The sequence below is a fragment of the Mus pahari genome, chromosome 18, assembly GCF_900095145.1.
Source record: "Mus pahari chromosome 18, PAHARI_EIJ_v1.1, whole genome shotgun sequence".
Taxonomy (NCBI): Eukaryota; Metazoa; Chordata; class Mammalia; order Rodentia; family Muridae; genus Mus; species Mus pahari.
In genome coordinates, this window is record NC_034607.1 from 46904517 (window position 1) to 46918506 (window position 13990).

Sequence of the window (13990 nt, forward strand, 5' to 3'; positions counted from 1 at the left end):
ATAAACCCTTTCCTCCCCAACTTGCCTCTTGGTCATTATGTTTGTGCAGGAATAGAAACCCTGACTAAAACACCATCTCACCTGTAACAGAGCCTTTAAGTAACTCAATCCTGTCTGCAAGGCCTGCAGCCTTCAGATTGTCACATGCACCAAGTAACTGTGTGTCGCTCACATCAGCACCCATGTAAAATACATCCTATGGGGAAAAAAAAATTCATACCTTAAGTATAAGCAAATCCATTAAGTATTTCAGTACTTAATAAAACCTACTTGCATTTTATTAAATGGCAAAAGTAAAGTTAACAGATTCTTAATTTCAAGTTAAAACAAACTTAAAGCATGTTTTTCAAAACACACAATAGTAAATTGTAAAGTCTGTTAATATTTTACCATTACAGTTGCCTAAAGAGTCTTGATATTCGTATGATCTAGGTATGAATAGTTATCATAATCCTGTCATATTTTCTTAAATTCTTCATAGAATTTAATGAAATATAGATATTTAACAACTCTTCAAAATCTTTTACAATTATAATAAACAAGAACTCATATAATTACAGTAATCCAAAAATAGACTATCTGCTTATAAAAACTGAGTGTAACTATTAAAATAAAAACATAATCTGACTCAGACCAAACTTTGTGACTTACTGGCCACTCTTCAGCTGCTTCCACAAGTATAGTCCCAAGGCCACACATTGGATCTAAAACCAGTGCTCCAGCCTGAACAGAAAGACAAACTGGTATTACTACATACGTCTTTTGCAATAGGTCTACTATAAAAGAACCCTAAACCCGGGGAGCCATTATTTCAAGAGTTAAGATTCCTTCTTATACTCCAGGAGAACCTCAGGCAGCTCAAGTCCCAAGGCAGGAACTGCATGTGCCATGGTTTGAAGCAGGAGGGTGGCCAGTGTGGTCAAGGAACATCGAATGAGGGGGCAAAGGTGATGGTAACATTGGAGAGGCAGCCAGGGGATGCCATGACTGTAATCTCCAGACCGTAGGGGTCTATAACGACACTCAACCCACACTTCATTCCCACCCAAACTGGGGCACCTGGGACGTTACTCTTTCTGGAAATGAAATGGCTAATGAAGTGGTCGCTATCTGAAGTGTTCCTATCACCATGTCAGAGGGAGGGAACGCAGGGCAAGTTGTGCATTGCTCTGAAGTGGTAACATCTGGATGTCAGTCACATGGCTGCCTAGAGCATCAGGCTGGTTAAAGCATGCCAGTCACTTGGTGCATACAGCTTCAAGGAGTCAGGATGAGATACTATTTATGTTTGAAAAGAAATAAAAAGTTGGAGAAAAAAAAAACCTAATTAATTACTCCCACTCTGGGAATAACATCATTTCAGATCTTGTCAGTTCCCTAAGGGTTCTGGTTCTATTGCTGAAGGACAGGCGAGCGTTGCAGGGTGTGATTAAAGAAGTCACATGATACTGCAGCTGGAAGGGATCACACTGGGTGCTCAGGAGCATGGACCATAAGGAGGCTGGTTAGATCATTCGGGAAGCAAGGGGGGTTAAGGAGGGATATCTAGGCATTAGGCCTTAGTGCCCTAAACACAGATGTCCAGAAGGTAAGGCTCAGACCTGCTTACTGAGAGATGGTGCGTGTAAGTCAGAAGGAGAAGCAAAGAGGTTCCTAACCAACACAGAAACCTGTCCAGGGGAAGCAGTCATGCAGTCATGTCATCGGGTGTTAAAAAGGACAATGGGCTGGTTCAGTGAGGTCTTCACAAGTGGGCACAAGAGAATGGGAAGGAAGGAACCAGGGGAGCATATATCAGTCATTTCCAAGGTTGTTTTGTTTGGGGGGCGGGGCGGATGACTTGAACTTATTAGAGGATTTTATTTTATTTTATTATTATTTTTTTCAAGTCGCAAGAGCAATGAACAGGGTGACCCATTAGAAGGAAAAAGTCCTTAAATATGAAAGAGGAAGCTGAATCCAGTATCCAGTTCTGGGATAGAACAGACAATTCACCACCGAAGGACAAAAGGCAATGCTATGTGGGCACAGATTCTCACGGCTGACAGGCTGGGTAAAGAGAACACACTAGTTCTGGCTCTAAGTCTTCAAGTCAAATAAGAAGGGAGAGCACTAAAGGTGCAGAACCAAAAACAAACAAAAACCAAACCAAACCAAACCAAACCCCAAGCCCCAAACTAGTATAAGACAACAGAATTCTTCCCTTTTGAGAGACAGGGTCTTGCAATGTTCCCAAGGCTACCCACGTAGCTGAGGCTATATGTGGGCATTTCCACACCTGGCAAAGAACAGGACTGTTGAAACAGAGACATCCAGAAGACATTCTGGATTTGACATGGTCTAGGATGGGACTAGGCCACATCATTACAGGGAGAGGATCCAGTAAACCAAAAGGCAGGCCGTTGCCTGGCTACGGTGCTCTTTAAGAACCAGATAGGAAGAAGGGCTTCTACTCTAACGGGAGCGATAGGGAGAGAGGTCTGTACCCGACTGGGATACTCTGCGTGTGCTTCAAGAGCAGAAGAAAGGAACCAATAACCAGCGAGGAGCAAGCAGGACACCTACCCCACTTCAGGTTGAGTGGCACTCGGATGTGGGAGAAAAACATCCATCACTGGACGTGTCTACAGAGGAAGCAGGGTCCCCAGGGCACAGCCAGGTGTCAGGACCAGATGGTACCTGAAGGAAAGAAGTGAAAAATCCTTCAGGCAAGAGAATCTGTGTCCTGGTACCAAACGTGTGTCGATACACAGACAAACATGAAAGTTCAGGTTTGTATGTGGTCACAGGCATTTATACTTAAACACAAACTTTGAAACCACTGAAGCATAGAAAAGAACAGAAGGGAATCACATTTCTAGCCTTAGAAAAAAGTAGATCAGGATAAAGGGTTAAAGACCAGCATGGGGCCTTGATCCCTGGTCATGCTGAGGCTCAGACTGCAAGGCTCTGGTGCTCAGAGAAGCCTGGGTTTCCACTGAGACTCCCAAGAAGGAACTGGTAAGGGTTCCTTGCTTGGGCTGAGTAATTAGAACAACGTGGAACCAGGTGGGAGCTTGTCTTCAGAGAGCTATAGGCCTAGAAGGAGCCCAGACAGCTGCCTGTCCTTCAGGCATCTCAGGGCCGACTCTGTGAACACTGCCGATGCAGAGATCTGTCTGCCTCTTACCATTTGCTCCAGGCAGTCACATATCCACTGATAACACATTTTGACCTTAATGTGCAAACAAAAACACCTGGCTCACCTGAGGGGGCGCCTAGTGAGCAGAGCCGTGGACTACTGGGAGGGAGGGCCATGATACGAGATGTCACAGATACTCACTCACACTTGACAACAAAACCTTGACTTTAAAGCCAGAAAACCCGACAAGTGATTAAGGGAGGTCATGTCTCTGTTTGTCACTCCCAGAACTTAGAAGAACAGCTCCAATGGAGAGGTAAGATACGGGGAAACCACATGCGGAAGGATGAGTGGCTTGGACGGATGGAACAGCAGGTCAACACGCTCTACTGGGAATTTCAGAGGTCAAAACCAAAGAGACTGAAGTCACACTCACGAGACAGCTGAGGTAATGATATTAAGTAATGGAAGAGTGCTTAGCAAAGAGGAACAATAGACAGTACTGACTATTAAATAGCAACAATTTCATAAATTTCAGTTTCACACTTTAAATACCACTGCCATAACAACTCACACGTGTGCATTTCCTATGACAGCTGCCAGTTTAATTGCTTTATTAATGCTAACTCATCCAGTCTTGATCTGAACCTACTGTAGCCATCACAGAAGGAAGGAAGATACTCTAAGGAGGGTCTGCCTCTCTTCTCATCATGGAGAAGATGGACCCAAGAAACTTTTCTTTGGATCTTCTGCTGAGAGGAAGCAAAGCCAGAGGAGGAATTTGTCTTGGAAGGATTTCACAGTCTGCCAGACAACTGCTAGACCACTGCGCAACAGAGACAGTGGGATGACGGCGGTGGGCAGGACAACACTTTGTCTGCTTGGTTATCTACACTGCCCTTTATTTAGCCTAAACATCTTGTCGGGACTGCAGAGATAGACCGGAGATGGGTAGCTCACGGGACATTTTTTGTTAGTTTTCTTCCCAGTGTTGTGTCACTGTTTAAATCTTTTTTCTTTTCCTTTTTTCTATTCATGATTTTTTTAATTTAAAAATTATTTTATTCCTGTGTATGAGTGTCTTGCCTGCATGTATGCCTGTGCACTCTGTGAGTGCCTGATGCTTGAGGAAGCCAGAAAAGAGGTGCCTGCCTAGAACTGGAGTTACAGATGGCTGTGCTCCATCATGTGGGTGCTGGGAATCCACTGAACCCTGGTCCTCTTGAAGAGCAGCTATTGAGTTTGGCCACTGAGCCATGTTGTCAGCCCTGTTTGTCACTGGCCTCCTGAAGACAGGTGGCTGAGCCTAGCCCACCAGAGCTGTTCTGACCCCAGTGGCTACTCTAACAGTATGACATACAATTTTTATCTTGCAAACAAGAAACTGAGGCAGTGTCCTTACATATCTTTCCTAAGAGTCCTTGGCCAGTAAGTGCTGGAGACAAAACTCACCAGGAACCTCTGGGCCCGCATGGAAACATACTCGTGCATGCACAACAAAATACCCCGTCTACAGAGACTCTTGGAACATTCCTGAGCTTTAAACTGAAGAAAAAAACTCTTAGGAGCCAGCCTTTAGAAAGAACCAAGAGACCCACAGTGTGTGGCACAGTCATTGGTGGCACCTGAAAATAAAAGAGGGAGAGCATTCTATGCCTGAAAGGGACGAACTCCAAATCAAGACCCTCTGCCGCCATGATGATGAAAGGAAGAAAGGGGGATCTGAGGATGGGATGGATTCAGAGAGTGTTCCAGTCAAATACGACAGGAGAGGACATGGCTATAAACTGACTTGAACTAAGTGAATGCCGGTGCTCCAGATAGGGAAGGGAAAGAGAACAAGGTGAGGAACAGCACATGTTGGAGTCTTTGCAACTGTACCCAAATGTGCTATGAAAGTGTGCTTAAACAGAGAGCCAAGAAAGAGCTGAGATTCAAAAACAGCAGGGGGCAACTTCGAGGGAATCTGTGACACACAGTAAGTGATTTAGTTCAGTTTAGCAGCTGTGGGCTGGGAGGGGAAGCCAGGGCAGTTGTAAAAGTGTGACTGCTGGGAAGAGCTCCTCATGACCCAAAAGGGGCAGCTGGGAAGATACAGTGAGAATGCATTCCTTAGGAGTAGATTCAGCAACCTACAGGAATGACCCCAAGGGAGGAGGACATCAAGGGATTAGCAGGTTCACTGGTCACAGCAGGGGCAGTTCACAGGTAAATGTAAGAAACATGACAGACAGACAGCAGACAGGAAGTGGAGGAGGAAGACAGGAAGTGACTCTGCCATGCCTCTTCCTGAATGTTTTCAATGAAAGAGACTGGGACAGAAAAGATCACCGCCAGGTGTGGAGCTGGGTGTGGTGGCAATAAACAGAAAACAGGGAGGCTGACACAGAAGCACAGTCACAAGTTCAAGACCAGCCTTGGCTCAGGACTTCCTGGGAGAGACAAAAGGCAAAACAGCAACAACAACAGTAACAACAACAAATCCTTGAACTTAGAATTGGAAAGCACGGTGTGAAATGATCATTAAGACACAAGACATGGTGAAGTCTGAGCTGGGCTGGTGAACCCGGACAGAGAGGAGTTTCACAGCAAACAGCATTTGCAGTGAGATCTCTCAGAAGGAGAAATGCAACTTAATGCAAATACAGCAATGCAGGAAGTTTCAGAATAGCTTCTAGACAGTAACTAGGGTCGCAGAGACCATACAGAACACTCCTCAATAAGAAAATACAACTTTCCTATTGTCAGCAGGACTTTCACAGACTGATGAAGACGCTAGACATAGAGAAAGCCAACATTTTTAAAGATGAAGGTTCTATAGATCACATTTTGGATTATGACTCATAAGATCAGAAATAATAAAACAGTTCATTTTTTACTCAAAATGCTTACAGAAGTTCAATGCAGAAAAACAAAAAGCAAGAAATAAAACAAAGGTTATTAAGTCAACTGGTAGCTGCAAAAAATAAAAAATAAAGAGGAAAGAGAGGAAAAAACAGAAACCACCAGCTGCAGACTGTGTAGTTAACACAGGAAGGTCCTCGCAGGCCTCTTTCCTGACCTTAATTTCTGCAATGGACGCCATGGCCCACGCTATGGTTGACCGCAGCCCAGCTGTCTGGATGTAAGTTCTGCTGGCTAAGGGAACTCTGCAAGAAAGAGACAAGGTAGGTATCAAATATTACTATACGCTAAAGAACAGGATGCAAAAAAAAAAATGATTATTTTTGTCTCTGAGAAGCACTTTAACATATCAACCTGATATGTTCTCTGAACTAAAGGATATTTTCATCTCATTAAGTACCTTCAACATTGGGGTGTTTATTTAATCAACTAGTGTGGTATTTAAGAATAACAATTATTTTAGACAACTGAAATTTAAGTTACAAAACCAAAATCACACACTAAAGGAAACCTCTTACTTAGCACTTCCCGTCCATCTACCCAGAACAGCTGGCATCATCAAGAGGAGCAGGGCTTTGTGATCGGGATGCAGGATGGGGACTGTGTAGTAGCTTCTGGAAGCTTGGTTTCTGCTAGTTTGCATCTTTCTCAGAGGACAGAAAGAGGCAGAAGCATACAAATGAGTCTCTACTCTCATTCTTAACTGCAGCACAGGCCCACCCTACACCCATCCCTCTTCCTAGCTACCATGCTCCCACATCTGACAGACCTATCATTTCTGCCATTTTGTGTGGCTATAGGTCAGAGGTCAGCCTTGAGAGACGCTCCTCAGAGGGTGTCTGTCTACCTTACTTCTCAAGACAGGGTCTCTGGGACCAAGCTTGCCGACACTAGCCTTGGACTCAGAGAAAGGGCAGTGACCCCGCTGTCTCTGCCTCCCCAATGCTGGGGCTCCAAATGGAAGCCATCTGAGGTTCTGAGGATGAAGTCAGGGCCTCACCAGGCTCTAATAAGCATCTTACAGACTGAGCTGCCTCCCCAGCCTCCATATCTACCTCTCTACGGCAACAAGTAAGGGGTATTGTTTTGTAGCTGCAATTTTGATAAGGTTACAATTTCAAGAATTTGTGCTGGTGTGTTTGGGGGTAGGTTTATTTTAAACCAGTGACAGGGCTGTCACACAAAGCCACAGTTTTCTGCGTCCTTCTAAAACCCTTTCAGTGTAAATCCACACACAGACTCGTTAGCAGTTGATTTCTCATCTTTGTCCGGCTTCAGATTATTCCGTTTGTATCTCCTGCGTGCCTCTTAAATTCTTAGAACCAGATAAGACACTGCAACTGTGCACTTCCTGTCACAATTAGGTGGTTCTGTGTGGTAAGCCCATGTGAAGTGGCCTTTTAATGGAAGCCTTTTCAGGAAATAATCGACACGTCATAAACAGCACTATACGTAAAAGATTTGAATTCCAGGCTGTAATCTGGCAGCAGATAGACCATAAAATATTTTGATCAATGAATTTTGCTCCCACAAAGTAGGCTTGGTAATTACCTTGCTGCAAAATACATCAGTTTATCCTATAAATACCCATCAGGAGACCCGAGTGGAAAACAGTCCTCAGTTGAGAAGTTTGCCGTCTTCTTCCAAATAGCAGGGATTTGTGTAAGATTTCTGACAATTCTGACTTATCTGTCAAATATAAACGTGTTCCTATTCTGCTTAAACCTAGGCACTGTAATCTGCTATGACCACAACACATGGACCCATCCAAACCAGCATGGGACAGTCAAGGGGAAACAGAGTTCAAACTCTAAAGAATAAAAACAACGATCTACTTGTTTAGCATTTGTTTTAAATCAGGTTTTAGTTGTTCAAAAGGAAATATAGATTTTGGTTCTTCCCAAGTAGATAAATTTCATTCTTCTCTTATTCAACATCCTCCATCGAGACAAGGAGGGTGGTGGTTTGTGTCACTGTTGACGCCTGGGAACAGCCCTCGCTCTCCAGGCCCCCTTGTGGCCTGTGTGTGGGGCTGTCTGGATTTAGGTTAACCTCTGAGAATGGCTGTGAGGAATTCTTCTGATTGCATGATGGGTGTGGGAAGTCCCATCTCACTGTGTCCACGACTATCCCCTGCGTATGGACTCCTGGGCGATATAGCATGGAGAGGGCAGGCTAAGCACTTCACGCACTAACTCGCTGCTCTCTGCACTTGCCTGTGGATGAAATGTTTCTCTGCTGTGGTAGACTGTAACCCAGAGTTGGGAGCCGAAGAATACTTTTCTCTCTCTTGTCAGACTCTTTTACCACACAAACAGAAACATATCAAAGAAAGGAAGACAGAAATTCTGGAACATCTGCTTGGACCATCTTTTCTTCTCTTGTCCACTGGGGAAGCCTTAATCTTCTCACACCTTTCTTGTCTCTTATACTTTCTATCCCTCCTTGCCTGGCTGCCTCCCTCCCTCCCTCCCTCCCTCCCTCCTGACACAGTTGTGCTATGCAGTCTAGGTGGTTCTGGGACTCCCCATGCATCCAAAGCATCCTGCTGTAGATGACAATCCTGTGCCACCACACCTAACCTTTCAGGTCTCTTAGGTCCTGTGCCCATCTGCCACCCAATAGTTAACTCTTTCCTAACTGGTCAAGCTTTTATCATGGGCCACTCCACTCCCAGACTGGATTTCTTGAACTTAATCACCATCTTACTCAGAGACATAGTTGCTCACCTCAGACTCACTGAATGGATCCCTGTAGCTCTAGTAATATTCCTCCCCTTCCTGGACAGCTTCAAAAATACATGTTAAAAATGTTCTCAGCAAACGCCAAATCTTATAAACTGTCACACAGGCTGGCTCATTTAAACCCCAACCACAAAGCTAGTTTGGTGTTTTGAATAGAACAGCTCCCATAGATGCATATATACAAATGCTTGCTCCACGAGTGGAAGGGTACTGTTTAGGAAGGGCTGGGAGGTGTGGCCTTATTAGAGTAGGTGTGTCACTGGAGTCGAGCTTTGAGGTTTCAAAGGCCCATGCCAAACGCAGTCTCTCTCTCTACCTCCTACTGCACTCCGCCTGCTTGCCCGCTGCCAAGCTCCCCACCATGATGGTAACCAACTCTAACCCTCTGAAACTGTAAGCCCCCAATAAACGATTCCTTCTATAAATTGTCTTGGCCATGGTGTCTAATCATACCAACAAACAGCTATAAAGTAGCTAATATTATTTTCTTGATTTTATAGCAAAGAAGAGATATCATCACCATGTTGGTGTGGGTACATGAATGCCCTTGAGACTTCAAACTGTTCTCCAAAAGATCCACACAGTTCTTATCTTTAAAAAAGCAAGCCTTCCAGCTGGTGAGATGGCTCAGCGGGTAAGAGCACCCGACTGCTCTTCCGAAGGTCCTGAGTTCAAATCCTAGCAACCACATGGTGGCTCACAACCATCCGTAACGAGATCTGACTCCCTCTTCTGGAGTGTCTGAAGACAGCTACAGTGTACTTACATATAATAAAATAAATAAATAAATCTAAAAAAAAAAAAAAAAAAGCAAGCCTTCGATAAGCAACTCCTATGATATTCTGATGTGGCCATTGGACATCCTGGAGATCTTATGTTGTTTCCCAGGTTCCCACTCTCTTCCATGGCTAGGGTCACCATGCTGTCTCTTCCATGGCTAGGGTCACCATGCTGTTCTTTGGTTCATACTCACACAAACCATTATGTCAGCTCCGAGACACTTTTGAGAGGTGTCTTCCCTTCACTGAGGTCGTCAGTGCAACTCACCACGGGGGTATCAGTGGTAACTTCTCACTACACTCTGTGTTCCTGTTCTGAGTCTTAATCTTTGGGTACATATGTGCTTTTAAACTTTTAGCTTATTACCAATTGTTATTTGAAATGCTATATGCATGACTTGTGTTATTACAAGTATGGAAGCATTGGAATTATAAAACTTAATGACTTAAAAACCACTTACATAAAGTTATATATATATTTGCTGAATAAAAATTTAACAGTTTTCTATATAATTGAAAAATTTAAATATTAGTATATTTGGCCCTGGAATCTAAATATCTCACTGCTATATTTCAGTACTACTAGGTTTTTCTAGTAAATTTCCAGGCTCACCTTTTTGGGAGGAAGTAGAAAGTGGCTGGGAATATAGTTCAGAAGTATAACATCTGTTGTACTGTATGTGTGTGAAGCCCTGGGTGTGACCCCCAGCATCAAGGATGGGGGAGGGAGACAGGGAAAGAGGGAACGAGTAGGAGGGGGTGAGGCACAAAGAGAGACAGAAAGCAACAGAGACTTGCTTTATGTTACAAATTCTTATAAAAATATGCTTTATGTTTCAACTGTCTTACTTGAACTTCGTTTTGGTGATCACTAATAAATGCACAGCTCAAATGTAATCATTCTGCAGTTCCCCCATTCTTCCTGTCAGCAATCAGGGGATTTAAAAAAAAAAGTCAGACAGGCAGAAGAACTGGAATTAGTCATCGAGGGCCCCGCAGCAGGGCAGCCTGGATAACCACACAGCATGCAGCGGGTGAGGTTGGGGTCTGGAGAGCTGGCAGTGGGGTAACTGTGGCCCAGGGAAAGCGTCAGGCCACCAAGGCGGGTGATGGCCTCACAGGGGCTGCACTACCAAGAACCTTCATCCAGTTCCTGGTCCTTGGTGGCGGTGGTGAGACAGCGGCAGAGCCTGTCACATCACCAGCAATAAGCAGGGACACTAGCATTCAGCACTCTTGGGCATGTGCAGAGCTCTCGGCCTTGCTCTGGCCAGCTGCAGAGCTCCACTGGAGAAGAGACACTATAGCCACCTGAGGCATTGTAAAAATACATTCTCATGTAAGACCGAGACAACAAGAGCTTAAGGCAAATGCAGAATTAACAGAAAGGGGTATGTAAGTCACTGTACTGTGTACACAGGGTTAGACACACAAGTCATTTTAAAATGCCAGTGCTATTTACATGCTTTCAAGAACCTAAGAGTGATGATTTGCACCCAACCAGCTTTCTCCCCAAAACAACTAGAAAAAGCAACTGCTGCCCACTAAGAATTCAGTAGATATGTTTTTAAAAAAGAATTTGAGCCAGGCAGTGGTGGCACACGCCTTTAATCCCAGCACTTGGGAGGCAGAGGCAGGCAGATTTCTGAGTTCAAGGCCAGCCTGGTCTACAGAGTGAGTTCCAGGACAGCCAGGGCTACACAGAGAAACCCTGTCTCAAAAAAACAAAAAAAGAATTTGAACTTACTTAGTACTCTGCATGAGTAAAGAGACAGTTAAAAATGATTTTTAAAATGAGCAATAGCCACTCATAATAAAACAATAATGGCAATAAAATCTGTAGAATGTTCAGTATACATTTGCATAACTCTATGCTTCATTTTCTTTTAAAAATTCTATCGCCAAGATGCCAATAGACTAATAATCTACACATATACATGGCTCTGTGCAGACTACTAAATAGAAATAGTGCAGTATTGTTTCAAGGTTTATTCTGTAATCCATGGAAGACTGTGATCAACCTTTCTCTGGTTAGATCAAGGCCCACCCCCAAGCAAAGAGCTTGGCAAACGGCCTCCCCTGCTGTATCAACAGCCCATACCACATACATAAAGTTAAGTTCTTAATTCTTAATTCTACAAATACAGCCCTTACCTGAGCAGAGGAATCCCCACCACAGAGTAAGCATCACTCAGGTGCATGAAGATCTGAAAGAAGAAGCCCATGCATCACAACGACACAAGAAAACACATCACCAAGCTACCGACAACCGGAAGCATTCGTTTTGAGTTCATATAACTTATATTTTAATAAGAGATGCCAAGACCTACTTGCCATATCAGCAAAAACTATATTAAGATTTGTCCTTAACCAGAGGTAAACCAAATTTAGGTTCATTTTAAAAAGAAGAAAAATCTGAGGTCGAGGTGGTGGGTGAACTCTAGAGTCCCTAAGTCAAAGAACTCAGACCTTTCTGCCCTGGAACTCTCTGGACTGAAGTAACTGGATAGAGCTGAGGTGGCTAAGACTTCCTCAAGTCTAGTCTAACTTCAAGAAAGACACTTACAGCAGGACTGCCTACTACAGACAGCTCAGGCCAGGGATGCTTCTGTAAGCCAGGGCACCGTCCCCTCTACTATCTGCAGGTGACTGTCTTAGTTATGTTTCTACTGCTGTGAGAAACACCAGGCCCAAATGCAACCTGGGGAGAAAGGAGTTATAGTACAACTCCATCCCTGAGGAAAGTCGGGGCAAGAACTCAAGGAGGAAACCTGGAGGTAGGAACGGAAGCAGAGGCGTGGAGGAGCGCTCCTACTGGCTGGCTCCTAAGCTCTGTGCAGCCTGCTTTCTTGTACAGGTCAGGCCTACCTGCCCAGAGTGGCACTGATTCCCCACAATGAGCTAGGCTTTCCCTCATCAATCAGTAAGAAAATGCTTCACGGACCCACACACAGGCCATCTGATGAAGGTATTTCAGTGAGATCTCTCTTCCCAAATAACTCCATCTTGTGGGGAGCTAACAAAACACATCAAAACAAAACCCTGGTCTCAATCGTTTCTTCTGTTAGGTCCTGGATAGAATTTAATGAGTCATCATTAGTAGACCATGTCAAGTTAAAAAATGGGAATGACTTTTACAGTCTGATGAGACTTACAGACCATTCTAAAACGTAAACCAAATGGTACTTTCACACAAAATGTCTTTCCCCTTACTTGCTGCTAGAGTCTGAACACTGAACCCAGGGCCTCACACATGCTGGGTAAATGCTCTACCAGCGAGTCATACCCGAGTCCCCAAGGGCAGGTCCAGTACTAGCATTTCCACCAGTCTTTCTAATATAGGTAATCTTCATTCAGATTTGCATGAAATGCTCACACTTGTGCACAATTCCTCCAACAGCTGACACATCACAGCTGAACTTCCCAATTGTATTGAGGATGCATTTTTAGCAAAATTATTGAATAGAGTTCTGTTCAAATTTAATATATATTGATCTCATTTTCAGATACCAAATATCAGGAGCTGTTTCTCTCACTATAAAACTGAATTCCTATCAGTTTTACAGGATCAAATTTAAGATTAGATTCTTCATCAGTTTGAATCACACATTTTATTACATGTTGCTTTGATACCAAGTAAGCTTTTGCATGATTACTTTAACCCATTATAGCTATTGTTAGTAGCATGGGATGGTGGATAGGAGCTAAACTGATAATGTTTTGGGGAATGATTTTGACAGTATACTGGAGCTAGAGGAGAGAAAGAGAAAACAAAGAGAGAAGATGAAGAGAAGACACAACACGATGTCAAATAACCTGGAACCAAATATTTTGAGTATGTCATGGGATTTTGTGGGACCGTGAAAGGTAGCTTGGTACCCGGCTGAGCTAAAGCTTGAAGCCCAGGAAACCTTGAAGGGACAAAGGGACAGAGGGTGCTTTGCCTGTTTCTAGGCACCAAGCCCCTGCCACTAGCAGCAGCCCCCATAGATTTGTGAACATGAGTCATGTAAGGGCAATGCCCCGAGACCCTCCACAGGTAGGTCACATAGGCTCAAGACAGATCTCCATTTTAATGAGCTACCTAAAGGCCTGGAGGGCTTAGTCAATTAAAGCCTTCTTTCCCAGACACTCCTCCCTGCAAAAGGTATTTAACCTCAGGCCTACCCTGAGAAGTGGGGTACAGTTTTACTCATCCACTTTCCACCATGACAATAAATACCTTAAACCCACAGACTGTCTGTACTGGCTAGTTTTGTGTCAACTTGACACAGGCTGGAGTTATCACAGAGAAAGGAGCTTCAGTTGGGGAAATGCCTCCATGAGATCGAGCTATAAGGCAATTTCTCAATTAGTGATCAAGGGGGGAGGTCCCCTTGTGGGTGGTGCCTTCTCTGGGCTGGTAGTCTTGGGTTCTATAAGAGAGCAGGTTGAGCAAGCCA

The 13990-nt window shown here is 44.1% G+C and overlaps 1 protein-coding gene across 1 annotated transcript in view; it reads right to left on the bottom strand.

Moving 5' to 3' along the window:
- Positions 1 to 13990, bottom strand: part of Thumpd2 (THUMP domain containing 2) — a 41874-nt gene that overhangs the window by 11163 nt on the left and 16721 nt on the right. Inside the window, exons 5-8 of the mRNA XM_021218305.2 lie at positions 11703 to 11755; positions 6183 to 6270; positions 652 to 723; positions 82 to 196 (exon numbers count right to left, since the gene is read on the bottom strand). Coding sequence (XP_021073964.1) covers positions 82 to 196; positions 652 to 723; positions 6183 to 6270; positions 11703 to 11755 — 328 coding nt within the window. The remainder of the gene's footprint in view (positions 1 to 81; positions 197 to 651; positions 724 to 6182; positions 6271 to 11702; positions 11756 to 13990) is intronic.